We start from the raw sequence: 14076 nt of genomic DNA on the forward strand, positions 1-14076 counted from the left end.
AATATGACAAATTATTTCTTTACACTAAGCATGAGAAAATTCATACTGGACAAAAATACAATGAACATAATGAACATATGAAAGTTTTGAGCCATAAGTCACAGCTTATTAAATATTGGAAAACTCAAACAGCAGAGAAACACTATAACTGCAGTGACTGTAGGAAAGCCTTTTCTCAGAAGTCGGACCTCATTAAGCATCAGAGAACACACACAGGAGAGAAACCCTTTGGATGCAGTAGATGTCAGAAAGCCTTCAGGCGGAAGTCCCATCTCATTTTACACCAGAGAACCCATACAGGAGAGAAACCCTATGAGTGCAACAAATGCGGGAAAGCCTTTACTGATAAGTCATGCCTTAATAAACATCAGAGAACTCACACAAGAGAGAAACGGTTTGAGTGTCGTGTATGTCAGAAAGGCTTCAGCGATAAGTCACAACTCACTTTACATCAAAGAACTCACACAGAAGAGAAACCCTACAGATGTGAAGAATGTCAGAAAAGCTTCAGCAATAAGTCACAGCTCATTATTCATCAGAGATCTCACACAGGAGAGAAACCCTATGGTTGCAATGAGTGTGGGAAAACATTTCCCCTTAAGTTTAGCCTCATTTTACATCAAAAAACACATACAGGGGAAAAACCTTATGGATGCAGTGAATGTGGGAAAGCCTTCATCCAGAGATCTGAGCTCATTAGACATCAGAGAACTCACACAGGAGAGAAACCGTATAATTGCAGTGACTGTGGAAAAGGCTTTAGTGTAAAGTCACTCCTCAATACTCACTTGAGAACTCACACAGGAGAGAAGCCCTACGGATGCAGTGAATGTGGAAAAACATTCTCCATCAAATTTAGTCTCATCCTACACCAAAGAACTCATACAGGTGAGAAACCCTATGAATGCAGTCAGTGTCAGAAAGCTTTCACCCAAAAGTCACATCTCACTATTCATCAGAGGTCTCACACCGGAGAGAAACCTTTTGAGTGCAGTGAATGCCACAAAGCCTTCAGCCGGAAGTCATATCTCCTTATTCATCAGAGAATTCACTCGGGAGAGAAACCTTATGAATGCCACGAATGTGGGAAAGCTTTCTGTCACAAGTTTAGCCTCATCATTCATAAGAGAATCCATACAGGAGAGAAACCTTATGGATGCAGTGAATGTGGGAAAACTTTCCCTATCAAGTTTAGCCTTGTTTTACATCAGAAAACACATACAGGAGAAAAACCCCATGAATGCAGTGAATGTCAGAAATCTTTTGCCCAGAGGTCACATCTTATTATACATCAAAGAACTCACACGGGTGAGAAACCTTATGGATGCAGTGAGTGTTGGAAAACTTTCTCCCACAAGTTCAGCCTCATTTTACATCAGAAAACTCATAGAGAGAAATTGTGAAGAAAGTAGATATCCAAAAGTTGTCATTGAAAGGAAATAGCTCCTTACACTCCAGAGTTTACATAGGACTGAAACCTTAAGACTGCAGCAGATGTGGACCTGTTTTCTTTTCAGAATCACAACTTATTACTTATCAGAGAGCGGTACTGCATAGAATGCTAGACAGGAGGAAATACCTTTCCCGATGAATGTCAATTGGATGTAGCCCAGAGAGAATAAATAGGAACTTCTGCGTATGTTTTAATTTTGGGGATGTTGTTGGTATGAAATTCAGCTACATTGGTATCAGAGAATTGACATTCAGGGGAAAAGTCTATAAAGAATCTTGGAATCATGCTTTCATGGGTATCATTTTATCAGGGAATTCATTTTCTGTAACTGTGACATAATAAACAGCACTATAGAAAGTATTAAATATGTAAATAAATACAGTAGTCAGAAGACAAAGCAAAAGTTATATCAGAACCTTGTGAGAATATGTAAGTGTTTTGTACCTATTTTTATTATAAAATGATTGTTTGTATTTGGAAATTGCGTGTGTTAGCATAACAGTTGTGACTCCCTAGTCCATGTGCTTAAATGTCATAAAACTTTACCATAGAATATCTGCACTGAGTCTTTGTATCATTACAATGCTACATAAATTGTAACTGAACTACATGGTTCATTATTTTAGTTAAAAATCTTAAGGGCTTCCCTGGTGGCGCAGTGGTTAAGAATCCACCTGCCAATGCAAGGGACACGGGTTCGATCCCTGGTTCGGGAAGATCCCACATGCCGCGGAGCAACTAAGCCCGTGTGCCACAACTACTGAGCCTGAGCTCTAGAGCCCACAAACCACAACTACTGAGCCCATGTGCCACAACTACTGAAGCCTGTGCACCTAGAACCCGTGCTCCGCAACAAGAGAAGCCACCGTAATGAGAAGCCTGAGCACCTCATTGAAGAGTAGCCCCCTCTCGCCCCAACTAGAGAAAGCCTGCACGCAGCAACGAAGACCCAACTCAGCCAAAAAAAAAAAAAAAAATCTTAATACTGAATATCTCACCACCTCTACCACGCCCCACTGTATGCTGGTATTAATAAGTGGGCCTGGAAATTTTTGAGTCTCTCTTGAGTGAAACTTTTTTTCATCGATTCTAAGATGGAATATTTTTCCCACGTATTAATAACTCTGAAGTTAAAATACAGCATACAGTTGATGGCTTGACATATTTAAATGGAGAACTTGGTACATAAAATAGTAGTTATCTTAGATTGGATGAAATACAGTAGAAGTCATCATCTTTATAATTTTCTTTCTTCTAAACCAGCCACATATTTAGGGTTTGAAGATGATGACTGTTCACAGGTTTTATACCCCCTTTGAGTTCTAAACAGTTTGAGAGAGAGTCCCCAGTATCAGAAGATAAAATTAAATATTAGCCTGAGTCCTGGTATTGCTTGATTGGATAATGTGTTTTGTTCCTATGGTTAAATAAAATGGTCTATTTCCCCCATACGGCACAAGATGTACTTCCTTTTGAAAGAGCATAAGCCAAACTTTAGATATGTTTTTATTAATCCCTTTCTAGAATGTAGCTGCAAAGTCTCAAATTCTTTTCTGAAATGGGGATTAAACTCAAGTTACAATGAGCTTGACTTTAACTTTACAAGATTTAGTTTCCTTTTCAAGCATGACATTTTACATTAAAATAAAACACAGACATCAACAACAGTAAGAACAAGCTACAGACTGGAAGCATACATCGCAACACTTAACTGAAAAAGATGAAAACTTAGACTAAAAAGAGCTCTTATGAATCTGGGGATGCAGAAAAATTAGGATCACTAAGACAAAGAGTCTCAATATCCAGTTTGACAAGGGTTAAGTTGTAATCCACTGCAGTTGCTGATCAACCGTGCACTCTGAGAGGAATTTAAATAGAAAACAGAATGAGGCACTCTGGGCTTAGAATGCACATGAATAGGCAAGCCCCATAGGTAGTTAGATGAATATCTCAGGAAGAATTTTAATGACACTGGATTCTCACATCTTCCCATACAGAGATAAGCCCTAAAAAGATTAACTTGAGACATTTTTTTCTTTATGATTAGCAGTAAATCTTTTACCAAGATGTACGCCTGACTGCATGTAGTTCCTAGCCAAAAATCATATATAGAAGGGCTTCTCCCCTACCTCTTCAGAGCGATTTCCTCAGAGCTAATGTCACCACAAAACTGGGTTCACCCCTTGGTGACTGTCGAGCCAACAGGCACAACCAAGCCAAAGATGGGGAGAAGGAAGGATTTATTACTTGCAGTAAGTAAAAAGAACACCAGGGATCTTTCCCAAAGCAGTGTCTCCCCGGAACAGCAAAACTGGGGAAGTTTTAAGCTAAGGGTACATGCATATTCAAGAAGGGGCTTGAGCAGAGGAGAATTCAGCATAAAACTGGGGCAAAAGTTGACAGTGTCCAAACTTTAGTTGATTGAAGTCAGGAGAGTCAAGATCATCATTCTCTCCTCCACCTAAGTGAGGGCCTTAGTTCCTGTGCAACTCAAAGATACATTATTATGTATATCCCTTGAGGAGGAACTAGAATTCTGCTTTATCACTGCACTATTGTTTGACTGCCTTTTCTCTGTTCCTGCATTCCTTTGTTCCCTTAAGATCATTGATTACTGAGACCTGTTCAAGGACAAGAATTGTGGCTAGGCTTAGATGACAAAATGGCTTAGGTCAAAATGGGTCCTCTCATGTCAAGAAAGCCATTCCTGGTTCTCTGTCTCCAAGGACCCCCTAACCTATATGCTTATACTAACTGAGTGGCTACCTCCCGGGCTATGATCCTCAGCAAGAACCCGAATAAAACTTAGAACTCGCAACTCTTATGTTGTGTGTCTTTAAGTCAACAAATCAATAAGAAAATGACAACAGAGTAAAAATCAATAGGCAAATATACATAGAAGAGGTGATTCTGAATAGCCAATTAACATGAAAAGACACTAAACTTCACTTTTAATTGGAAGCAGGCCAATTTGTGGAGGGCCGGTTCTCAGATTTTATTTCTTTCATCTTAAAAAAAAAATTATAGCAATTCCTACCTGATAGGATAGTTTTAATAGCTTTTGGGGACATATCTGTAAAGTTACCGATGACCGACTTATATTGTGTTAAAAGTTTGTAAAGAATACTTGATTTGTCTCTGCCTTAGTGAAAAAGGAAGGAAGGGGGCAGGGCACAGCCATTGAAAGAATGACACAGCCATTGAGGATATGACATAAACTGGTTAGAACTTGCTAGGCCCAAGATTTGACTTCCCATAGACCTTGATCCTCATTATACACTCACTGTAACACATTAACATGCTAAATGACACACCCACCAGTGCCATGACAATTCCAAGCCCGACCATGAAGGACCAAAAAGTGGGCGGTGGCCCAATTCCTGAAAATTCCTGCCCTTTCCCCCAAACAGTTGGAATAATCCTCCCACTTGTTAGCCTATGAAATTACTCGGGGCCGCTCTCACCTTCTGCCTATGGAATGTGTACTTCTCTGAATAAGCTAGCTTTCACTTTACTATTGCTCGCTCTTGAATTCTTTCCTGCGAGAAGCCAAGGACTCTCCTGAGACCTGGGATGTGACCATTCTCTTGCTCCCCCCTTCTCCTGCAACAATAGCTCACTGCTGCTATAGCTGGAAGGAGCTTGGGCTAAGATGCAGAGATAGGGTAAGGGGTGAACAGGGAGAAGGGGCTGGATGTAAAAAAGTGACAAAGCAGCACATAGATGCCCCAGAATCGTCTCCCAATAATCTTAGATGCAAGCAGAGGTGCTAAGGCCTTGATGACATAGTCCCAGAAAGAATGGTTGTGTGTAATTTTGAAACCTAGCAGAACCCTGTGGGCTCTCCCGGGTATAAAAGCCTTTCCATGCCCCCCCTTTCTTGTTCGTAGGAAAAAGTCTTCAGCCTCCTAGACCTTCCATGAGTTCCAAAGGGCAGATTCAAATAGTTTCTAATTAGGGAAGTAAGGGAACGCAGTAACAAAGGAAAAGCAGTCAAGAAACAATAGTGCAGCAGTAAAGCAGGGTCCTGGTTCCTCCTCAAGGGATACACATAATAATATACCTTTGAGTTCTGTAGCAACTAAGGCCCCCCACCCAAGCAGAGGATGGTAACTTCAGGCTGAGCAAAAGATTCCTGGACACCGCCCTGTTACCTCACCACCAATCAGAAGAAAGTCACACATCCTGCAGCCCTCACCCCAAATTTTGCCTTTAAAAACTCTTCCTCCAAAACCATCAGGGAGCTCGGGTTTTTTGAGCACGAGCCACGCATTCTCCGTCCTTGGCCCTGCAATTAACCTCCCTCTGCTCCAAAGCCCAACATTTTGGTTTGCTTAGCACACGAATTTGTGTTCAACAACAATTTCTTCAAAAAATATTGGCACTGCATTGCTGATGCTCTGACAGCGTCACAGTAGCTTTTGTATCCACTTATTTCATAGACCACAATTTCAAATTTCAACACTTGGCGTTTTCCGAACTGGCCTGAAACAAAAGACAACCTTGACGATGAATTAACGCTTTGAGCCGCACTCACCTGCTAAGTCTAACCTCACAAGCTGAGATGCAGGGACTTGTCATGGGGCCTACTATTACTCTTGACCGCTGAAGTGGACGGCGCACGCGCCATGTTTGCCTTGTATAAGCTCGAGCCTCTGAAACTCTATGCAGCTTGTGCAGTGGTTTGCAACTCTTCCAGGCTCGCCGCACAGGTGATGAAGTATCAGGTGAGGGAACAGTTCAGGGGCCCTTTGCTGGTCTCGAGCCACCCGGGTTAGTGGCGCAGAAACAGCCACCTCTGTTCTGCATGATAAATACTCAAAGATGGCTGCCCCCAGGGTGGCGAGGCGCAGAGGGCGCGGACACATTACCCTCGAAGGAGAAGCCGGAAGTCCAATTGTCCGGGCTGCGTAGAAGAGTTTCAGTCCCTCATCGGCCGCCGTAGTCCGGTGCCGAAGCTGGCTTTAGGGAACCTGAAGTGAAAGCATTCACAAGTGTAGCCACTAGGAGATCGGAGTGGGATCGAGAGGAAATCAGGTCAGTGTGTGACTCTCTCCGTGGGATAGGTTAAGGGGTGAGAGAGGATCTGTGGGCGTCCGTGTAGGTAGGAGCCGCAGAGTCCGCGGGGAGAGCTGGTGGTCTGGCACCCTGGGTCTGAAGTTGGGATGCCTTTGCTGTCGGGCATGGGGGAACTCTCGTGGTCGTGCATTAAAGGTCCATCGAAATCAAGGACTCAGAGTCCTGAGGTCAGAGTTTGGGGTCTTTGCAGTTCACTTTGTTAATAGGGCTCAGTAATTGGGAACGGGAGGGGGGTTGGTATTTGTCAATGTAAGTGGTGTTTGAATTCATTTGGCGCTCAGTGACGGAGTAGCCAGGGGTGAGATAGACCAGATGAACGCTACAATTCCCTTCAGTCCTTGAAGCCCCCTTTCCTCTCCAAGGACTGCTTTGGAAGTCTCCTTAGGGTCCTACATCACCTTCTCCTTTCGTCCCCACAGATACGAAATTTAGGGAGATCAAGCATTAAGCAAATCTAAAGTGGTAAACTTTCTGTTTAAGATGAGGTTTCTTTCCTCCTTACTGAGAGTTTACCTGGATATTTCTTTTCAGATTCTTTTTGACACCAGTAAAATAACCCTTCTGGTCCCTCAAATTCTGTTTCACAACTCTTATTCAAATGTTAGTATATTTCAATTTTTGTCTTTTTATTTTCTCTACTTAATTTTCATAATTCAGATAAACTATGGAAACACAGGTGTAATTTGCTTCTTTTAAAAAAGTTAATTTCATATTCTAAACATTTCCATAATACAAATTCTCTTAGTTATTACTTTTAGGATTACATTAGGATTTGGTATTTACCCGAGGGTTTGTTTCCCTGACCCACATCTCCTTCCTGGTTTTTTGCCTTTGTTGCAATTGAAATTAGGGTCTTTTTTTTTTTTTTTTTTTCCTTCTAATTTTTATCTCCTTTCAATTTCTTTAACATAGTAAAACAATTTTAAAATATATTATTAAATACTTTTTTTTTGGTTACTACACTGAAATTTTATGATTACTAATAGCTTTTTCCAACTCAACAGTTCATTATGAAATTATGAACTCAACATTTTATTATGAAAAATTCCAAACGTAGCAAAGTTGAATGAATTTTACAGCGCACATGTACTATACCCACCACTTAGATTGTACCATTAACATTTTACTATATTTGCTCTGTCAGTTATCTATCCATCCCTCCATTCATTAATTCATCTTGTTTTCTTTCTTTTTTTGATTATTTTTATTTATTTATTTTTCTGGCCGCGCCGGGCGGCATGCGGGATCTTAGTTCCCCGACCAGGGATGGAACCCGCGCCCCCAGCAGTGGAAGCTCGGAGTCTTACCCACTGGACCACCAGGGAAGTCCCTCTTTCTTTTTTAAAAAAAATTTTGGTGCATTTCAAAGTAAACTGCAGACATCAGTATACTTTCCCCTAAATACTTAAGCATTTCTATCAACTACAGTTCTACCAATAGCTTAACTAATTCCTTTATATTTTCCAAGTGAATGATCTGAGCATTTCCAAATAATATTGTCCCAGTGACAAATGTATGGATTTGCTAATGAAATGAATCTGGCTTTTAAAAATCTGGATTCTTGCTCTTACTGATGACTTGGGTGAATAACTGTGATAGTGTGATTTTCAATAAGAAATATTTGGTCTTCGTCCGGTTTCTGGCACAGAGCTCCTAAAACCTTTGGACTTTTCAAAGTTTTGAGAGTGATTAAGGTGTCTCTTGTTATGTTAATGAAGTGACTTTTGGAATGCACCTAAGGATGAGGCTAGTGGTCTGTACTGCTAACCATGTGATTAGAGGGTTGGAACTTTCAGTCCCACTCCCTGACCTCTTGCGAGGAGAAAGGGCTGGAGATTGAATCAACCACCAATGGCCAGCCGGTTACTCAATCATGCCTATATAATGAAGCCTCTGCAAAAACCTAAAAGGAAGGGATTCAGAGAGCTTCCGGGGTGAACTCGTGGGGGTACTGGGAGAGTGGCTCGCGGAGGGCATGGAAGCTCCACACCCTTTCCTCATGCCTTCCCCACTGCATCTCTTCCATCAGGTTGTTCCTGAGTTATATTCTTTTATAATAAACCGGTAATCTAGTATGTAAAATATTTGAGTTCTTGAGCCACTCTAGCAAATTAATTGAACCTAAGGAGAAGATCATGAGAACCTGTGATTTATAGCCAGTTGGTCAGAAGTACAGGTAATAATCTGGACTTGAGAGTGGCGTCTTATGTGATGGTGGGTGGGTGGCGGGGGGCGGGGGGAGGGGAGTCTTGTGGGACTGAACCCTTAACCTGTGGGATCTGATGCTGTCTCTGGGCACATAGTGTCAGAACTGAACTGAAGTAGGATGCCCAGCTGGTGTCAGGAGAATTGCTTCGTGGTATGGGGGGGACCCCCTTCCCTCCACCAAAAGTTGGAATTGGGTCCAGAACACTTATTTAGTTACTGAACCTGAGTCTTGTTCTTCATTTGTGCAAATAAAAGTTTAGTCCCTCTCTCAAGTTTGCTGAGAATTAAGGGAATTAAAATATATAAAATTGTGATGGTTAGTGGCACATACATGGTAGAAATAAACAGCTGCTATTTTTCTGTGTTTGTACTTTCATACTTTGTAAAATATATCACTCATGTCATTTACTCATTTTTTTGTAATGAAAACTTAAAAGACTATAAACTTACAGTAATAATTAGGCAACAATAATTTTATATTCTATTACACATATTTTACATACTTGTGAAAAGATAATTAAGAAAATAAAATGACCTATCTAATGATATCTAGGTATAATCACATTAACTTTTTGGTATCAGTATTTTTTGGTATGTCTGTATAAATATATGCATACAAAAATGTCACCTGCCATTCCAGTAAACAAGGAATGTTGTCTGCCGTCAGCCACTGCATCAGCATGCCCCCACCCCCCACCCCGACCATGGTGCACCAAGGGGGGAATTCAGGATGGGGAAAAACAGGATACTGGCCCTAGATTGTTAAGATGCATATCTAAGGAATAATTTCAACGAGCCCAGACTCTTGCATCTTCCCATACATAGAAAACCACTAAAATCATTAACTTGAGATACGGTTTTTTGTGATTAGCAGTTATCTTTTCACATTTAACTACATATTTCTTTTTCGGCAAAAACTTATGTATATGTCCTGGGTCCTCTTTACCTTACCTCAGCAGTTCCTCAGCTACCTGAGAGGTTGCCTCCCAGGCTGTAGTCCCCGTAAGGTCTTTGAATAACACATAACTCTCAACTTTTAGGTTGTGCATTTTTCTTCAGACATATGTTTTACACATTTTGTATTATGGCAGAAAAACATTTATGCTACATATAACTTTGAGTTACGTACTTTTTCACTAAATATAGAATGTTTTTAAATAGCTACACAGTATTCCATTGAAAGTTTATACTAATCAGTTAATCCTCTATCACTGCATCTATATAATACTTTATGTATATGTATACATTTATGTATAAATATATAAATATATTATGTATACATTTATGTATAAATATATATACACACATTTATAGGAATATGTATCTTTGCATGCTTATGCCATTATTTCCTTTGCAGAAATTTCTAGAAGTAAAATTTTTGGTTACCAGTGATAACTATTTTGAAATTTTCAGTATACAGTGTTAAAGTATTCCACTAAAATGTTCCGCCATGTAACAGACATCAATTTTCTTTTATATAATTCTATCAATTTCTTTTTGTGGTAAAACACACTTAACGTAAGATTTATCATTTTAACCATTTTAAAGTGTATAATTCAGTGACATTAAGTACAGTCACAACATTGTACAAACATCACCACTATCTAGTTGTAGAACTGTTTTATCATCCCAGATGGAAACTATGCATCCATTAAGTACTCACTTCCCATTCCTGTCTCCCCCGCCAGTCCCTGGCAACCACTAAATGCCTTTTTGTCTCTATGGATTTGCCTATTCTGGACATTTCATATTAATGGAATCATATAATATGTCACCTGTTAATTCTGACTTCTTTCAGATAGCATACTGTTTTCAAGGTTCATGTTGTAGCATCTATGAGTACTTTATTCCTTTTTATGGCTAATATTTCACTTTATGGATTTTGTTTATTCATTCATCTGTTGATAGACACCCCATTTTGTTTATTCATTCATCTGTTGATAGACATTTGGGTTGTTTCCACCTTTTGGCTATCATGAGTAGAGCAGCTCCGAAATTTGAGTACAAGTTTTAATACCGGTTTTCAATTCTACTGGGCATATACCTAAGAGCAGAATTGCTAAGTCATATAGTAATTCTGTATTTAACTTTTTGGGTAACCGCCAACCCGTACTCCACAGAGGCTGCACCATTTTACATTGCCTCCAGCAATGTATGAGGATTCTAATTCTCCACATCCTTGCTAACGCTTATTATTTTATTTATTTATTTTTATGGCCATGCTGATGGGTATGAAGTGGTAAAGTGGTATCTCATTGTGGTTTTGATTTCTGTTTCCCTAATGACAAATGATGAGGAACATCTTTTTATGTGCCATCTTTATAAGTTCTTTGGAGAAATGTCTATTCAAGCCTTTTGGTCCATTGTTTAAATTGTCTTTTTGTTATTGAATTGTAATTGTTCTTTATATATTCTGCTCACTAGACCCTTAATCAGTTATATTATTTGCAAATATTTTCTCCCATTCTGTGGGTTTCCTTTTCACTCTCTTGGTAGCGTCTTATACAGACAACTTTTGAAATTTGATGAAGTCTAGGGGCTTCCCTGGTGGTGCAGTGGTTAAGAATCCGCCTGCTAACGCAGGGGACACGGGTTCCAGCCCTGGTCCGGGAAGATCCCACATGCCGTGGAGCAACTAAGCCCGTGCGCCACAACTACTGAGCCTGCGCTCTAAGGCTGCGAGCCACAACTACTGAAGCCCGCGCACCTAGAGCCCACGCTCCCCAACAAGAGAAGCCACCGCAATGAGAAGCCAGCGTACCACAACGAAGAGTAGCCCCTGCTTGCCGCAACTAGAGAAAGCCCACACGCAGCAACGAAGACCCAATGCAGCCAAAAATAAATAAATTAAATAAATTAAAATTTTTTTTCAATGAAGTCTTATTTTGTTTTGTTCTTTGTATTTTTTGGTGTCATATGTAAGGCTCTGTTGCCAAAGTTGAGGTCAGAGTTTAATAGTTTTACCTCCTACGTTTTTCTTTTGGCACTTTGATTTAAGAAGGCACAGCCTTTTTTTTTTTCTTTCTTTTCTTTTTATAAATTTATTTATTTTTGGCTTTCTCTAGTTGGGGTGAGAGGGGGCTACTCTTTGTTGCAGTGTGTGGGCTTCTCATTGCAGTGGCTTCTCTTGTTGTGGAACACAGGCTCTAGGCGCACAGGCTTCAGTAGTTGTGGCATGCAGGCTCAGTAGTTGTGGCACGTGGGCTCTAGAGGGCAGGCTCAGTAGTTGTGTTGCATGGGCTTAGTTGCCCCATGGCATGTGGGATCTTCCTGGACCAAGGCTCAAACCCGTGTCCTCTGCACTGACAAGTGGATTCTTAACCACTGAACCACGAGGGAAGTCCCAGGAAGGCACTGCCTTCTGATCTCCATGATTTCTGGTAGAAATCAGCTGTTCATCTTATTTCATATCCATTGCATATGACAGTTGGTTCTTGCTACTTTGAAGATTCTCTATCTTTGGCTTTTGATAGTTTGAACTTTATGTGTCTCACTGTAGAATTCTTTGAGTTTAAAAAAGAAAAGAATGCATATTGGTTCTGTTTGGGGCACTCCTTCAAACTTAGCCAGTCCGTTTATAACAGTGCCTTAGGCTTCTTTTCCTGCTTCTGCTGAGCCTAAGTACCAGACAGAGGTGAAAGCTCATGTTCTTCTCCGTGTGTATATTGTATGCAGGCCTCTTGTGTCTGTCCTTTAGGGAACCCACAAATAGGTAAAAACGAACAATTGCTTGGGAACAAGATTTATTTTGCGCCCTACAGGTCCAGGTATCCATCCACACCAGGAATACAGGCTGCCGCTCTGCCACAGTGGCTGTGGGGGCAAGGCTAACTTAGAATGCCATAAAAAGTCTCCTGTTTTAGTGACCTTTCTCCTGGTCAAGGGTTCACTTTGTTTCTGTAAACCATTGACTATCTTCCAGAGTTCCAGTAAGGTTGATTCTGACAGTTTTTGTCAGTTTTTTTAGTGCTCCTGAGGAATCCCCTGGAGGTCTGTACTCCACCATTTTTGCTAATGTCACTCTACGATGCTGTCAATTTTTACATATAGATTGTATAACTGGTCAGTTAACTTAATACTCTTATTTTTGGTGTTCACTAAAATTGGCCTCCATCTCTTATGTTAGTAATTCTTTTTTTTTTTTAATGTTAGTAATTCTTACTTGATTCTTCTATCAGACTGCATTGGGAGTGTTTCCAGAACAGTGGTGAAAAATAATGGTATTGTTGCACTAGCACGTGCACACGCATGCACACACACACACACACACACAAACCCACCCATCCTCTTGGTGAGTGCTTTTATCTCTGGCTTTCAGCTGGACATATGTGGGATTTATTCAGTTTTTTTTTTTATTATGTTCTTTTTCTTTTTGAAAGATATACTTATACAAATACAACTGAAGTCATATCATCTTCTATTTCCTCCCCCCTTCTCTTCCCATGGATAACTACTATCTTGTTATATATTATGCATATTTTCATACTTTTACTAGATGTGTATGTATCCACAAACAATACATACTCTTGTTTTGTGTTTTAGAAATAGATGAGGATGGTAGTATACTGAATGTATTTTTTTTAAAAACTATAGGTCATGCTTTGTTTTTTCATGCTAAGGCAGTAATGAATTCCTAACCCACCCCGGGCTCAAATTTTAAATAGATGTTGGATTTTTATGAAATATTTTTCTCAGCATCGACTTTGGCGATCATGTGACTTTTCTAATCTATTAATATATTGTAGCAGACACTCCTGGTTCCTTGCTGTGCAAAGAGTTGACATAGCTGACCTGAGACTGTTCTCCTTGGAAAGGCCTGCTGACAAGATGCCTTCCCTGGCATCTGGGAACTTAGATTTTGGGAGGGTTCCCACTCTTCCCTATCAAGAGTTGCTCACTGTGCCAAGACTCTTCTTTCAAACAATATGGTTTGTCTTGAACACCTGTTTTCCTCTGGGATTCTGGAATTTTGGTATGTACTAGGAATAGCCCCCCATAAAAGCCATGGGCACCGAGTCTCTAATAAGCTAACACATTTCACATGAGTTATCACAACTTGTTGCTGGGGAACTGAGCCTATCCTCTGTGACTTCATGGAGACAGGACTCTTGGAAGCTTGTGCCTCGTTTTCCCCCAGACTTTGCCACACCTTTTCCCTTTGCTGATTTTGCCTTGTATACTTTCATGGTAATAAATCAGTTATGTGCTAAATCTTGGGAGTCCTAAGGAATCACTGAATCTGGGCGTGGTCTTAGGGACCTCCAGCACACCTGCCCAATGTCCATTCACTTCCTTCTCCTTTTCTGCCAGATTCTCCAGGCATTCCTTGGCTTGTG

The 14076-nt window shown here is 40.4% G+C and overlaps 1 protein-coding gene across 2 annotated transcripts in view; it reads left to right on the forward strand.

The window, feature by feature from the left end:
* Nucleotides 1-39: 39 nt before the first annotated feature.
* Nucleotides 40-14076, forward strand: part of LOC132354208 (zinc finger protein 577-like) — a 67215-nt gene continuing 53178 nt past the window's right edge. The window contains exon 1 of one of the 2 annotated variants that reach the window (XM_059905934.1): nucleotides 40-1399. In XM_059905934.1, the coding sequence (XP_059761917.1) occupies nucleotides 78-1399 (1322 nt within the window). In that variant the 5' untranslated portion in view covers nucleotides 40-77. Of the gene's footprint in view, nucleotides 1400-6366; nucleotides 6491-14076 lie in introns of those variants that run through there. The other variant, XM_059905935.1, reaches the window with a different exon arrangement.

Source organism: Balaenoptera ricei, chromosome 19 (genome assembly GCF_028023285.1).
Source record: "Balaenoptera ricei isolate mBalRic1 chromosome 19, mBalRic1.hap2, whole genome shotgun sequence".
NCBI lineage: Eukaryota > Metazoa > Chordata > Mammalia > Artiodactyla > Balaenopteridae > Balaenoptera > Balaenoptera ricei.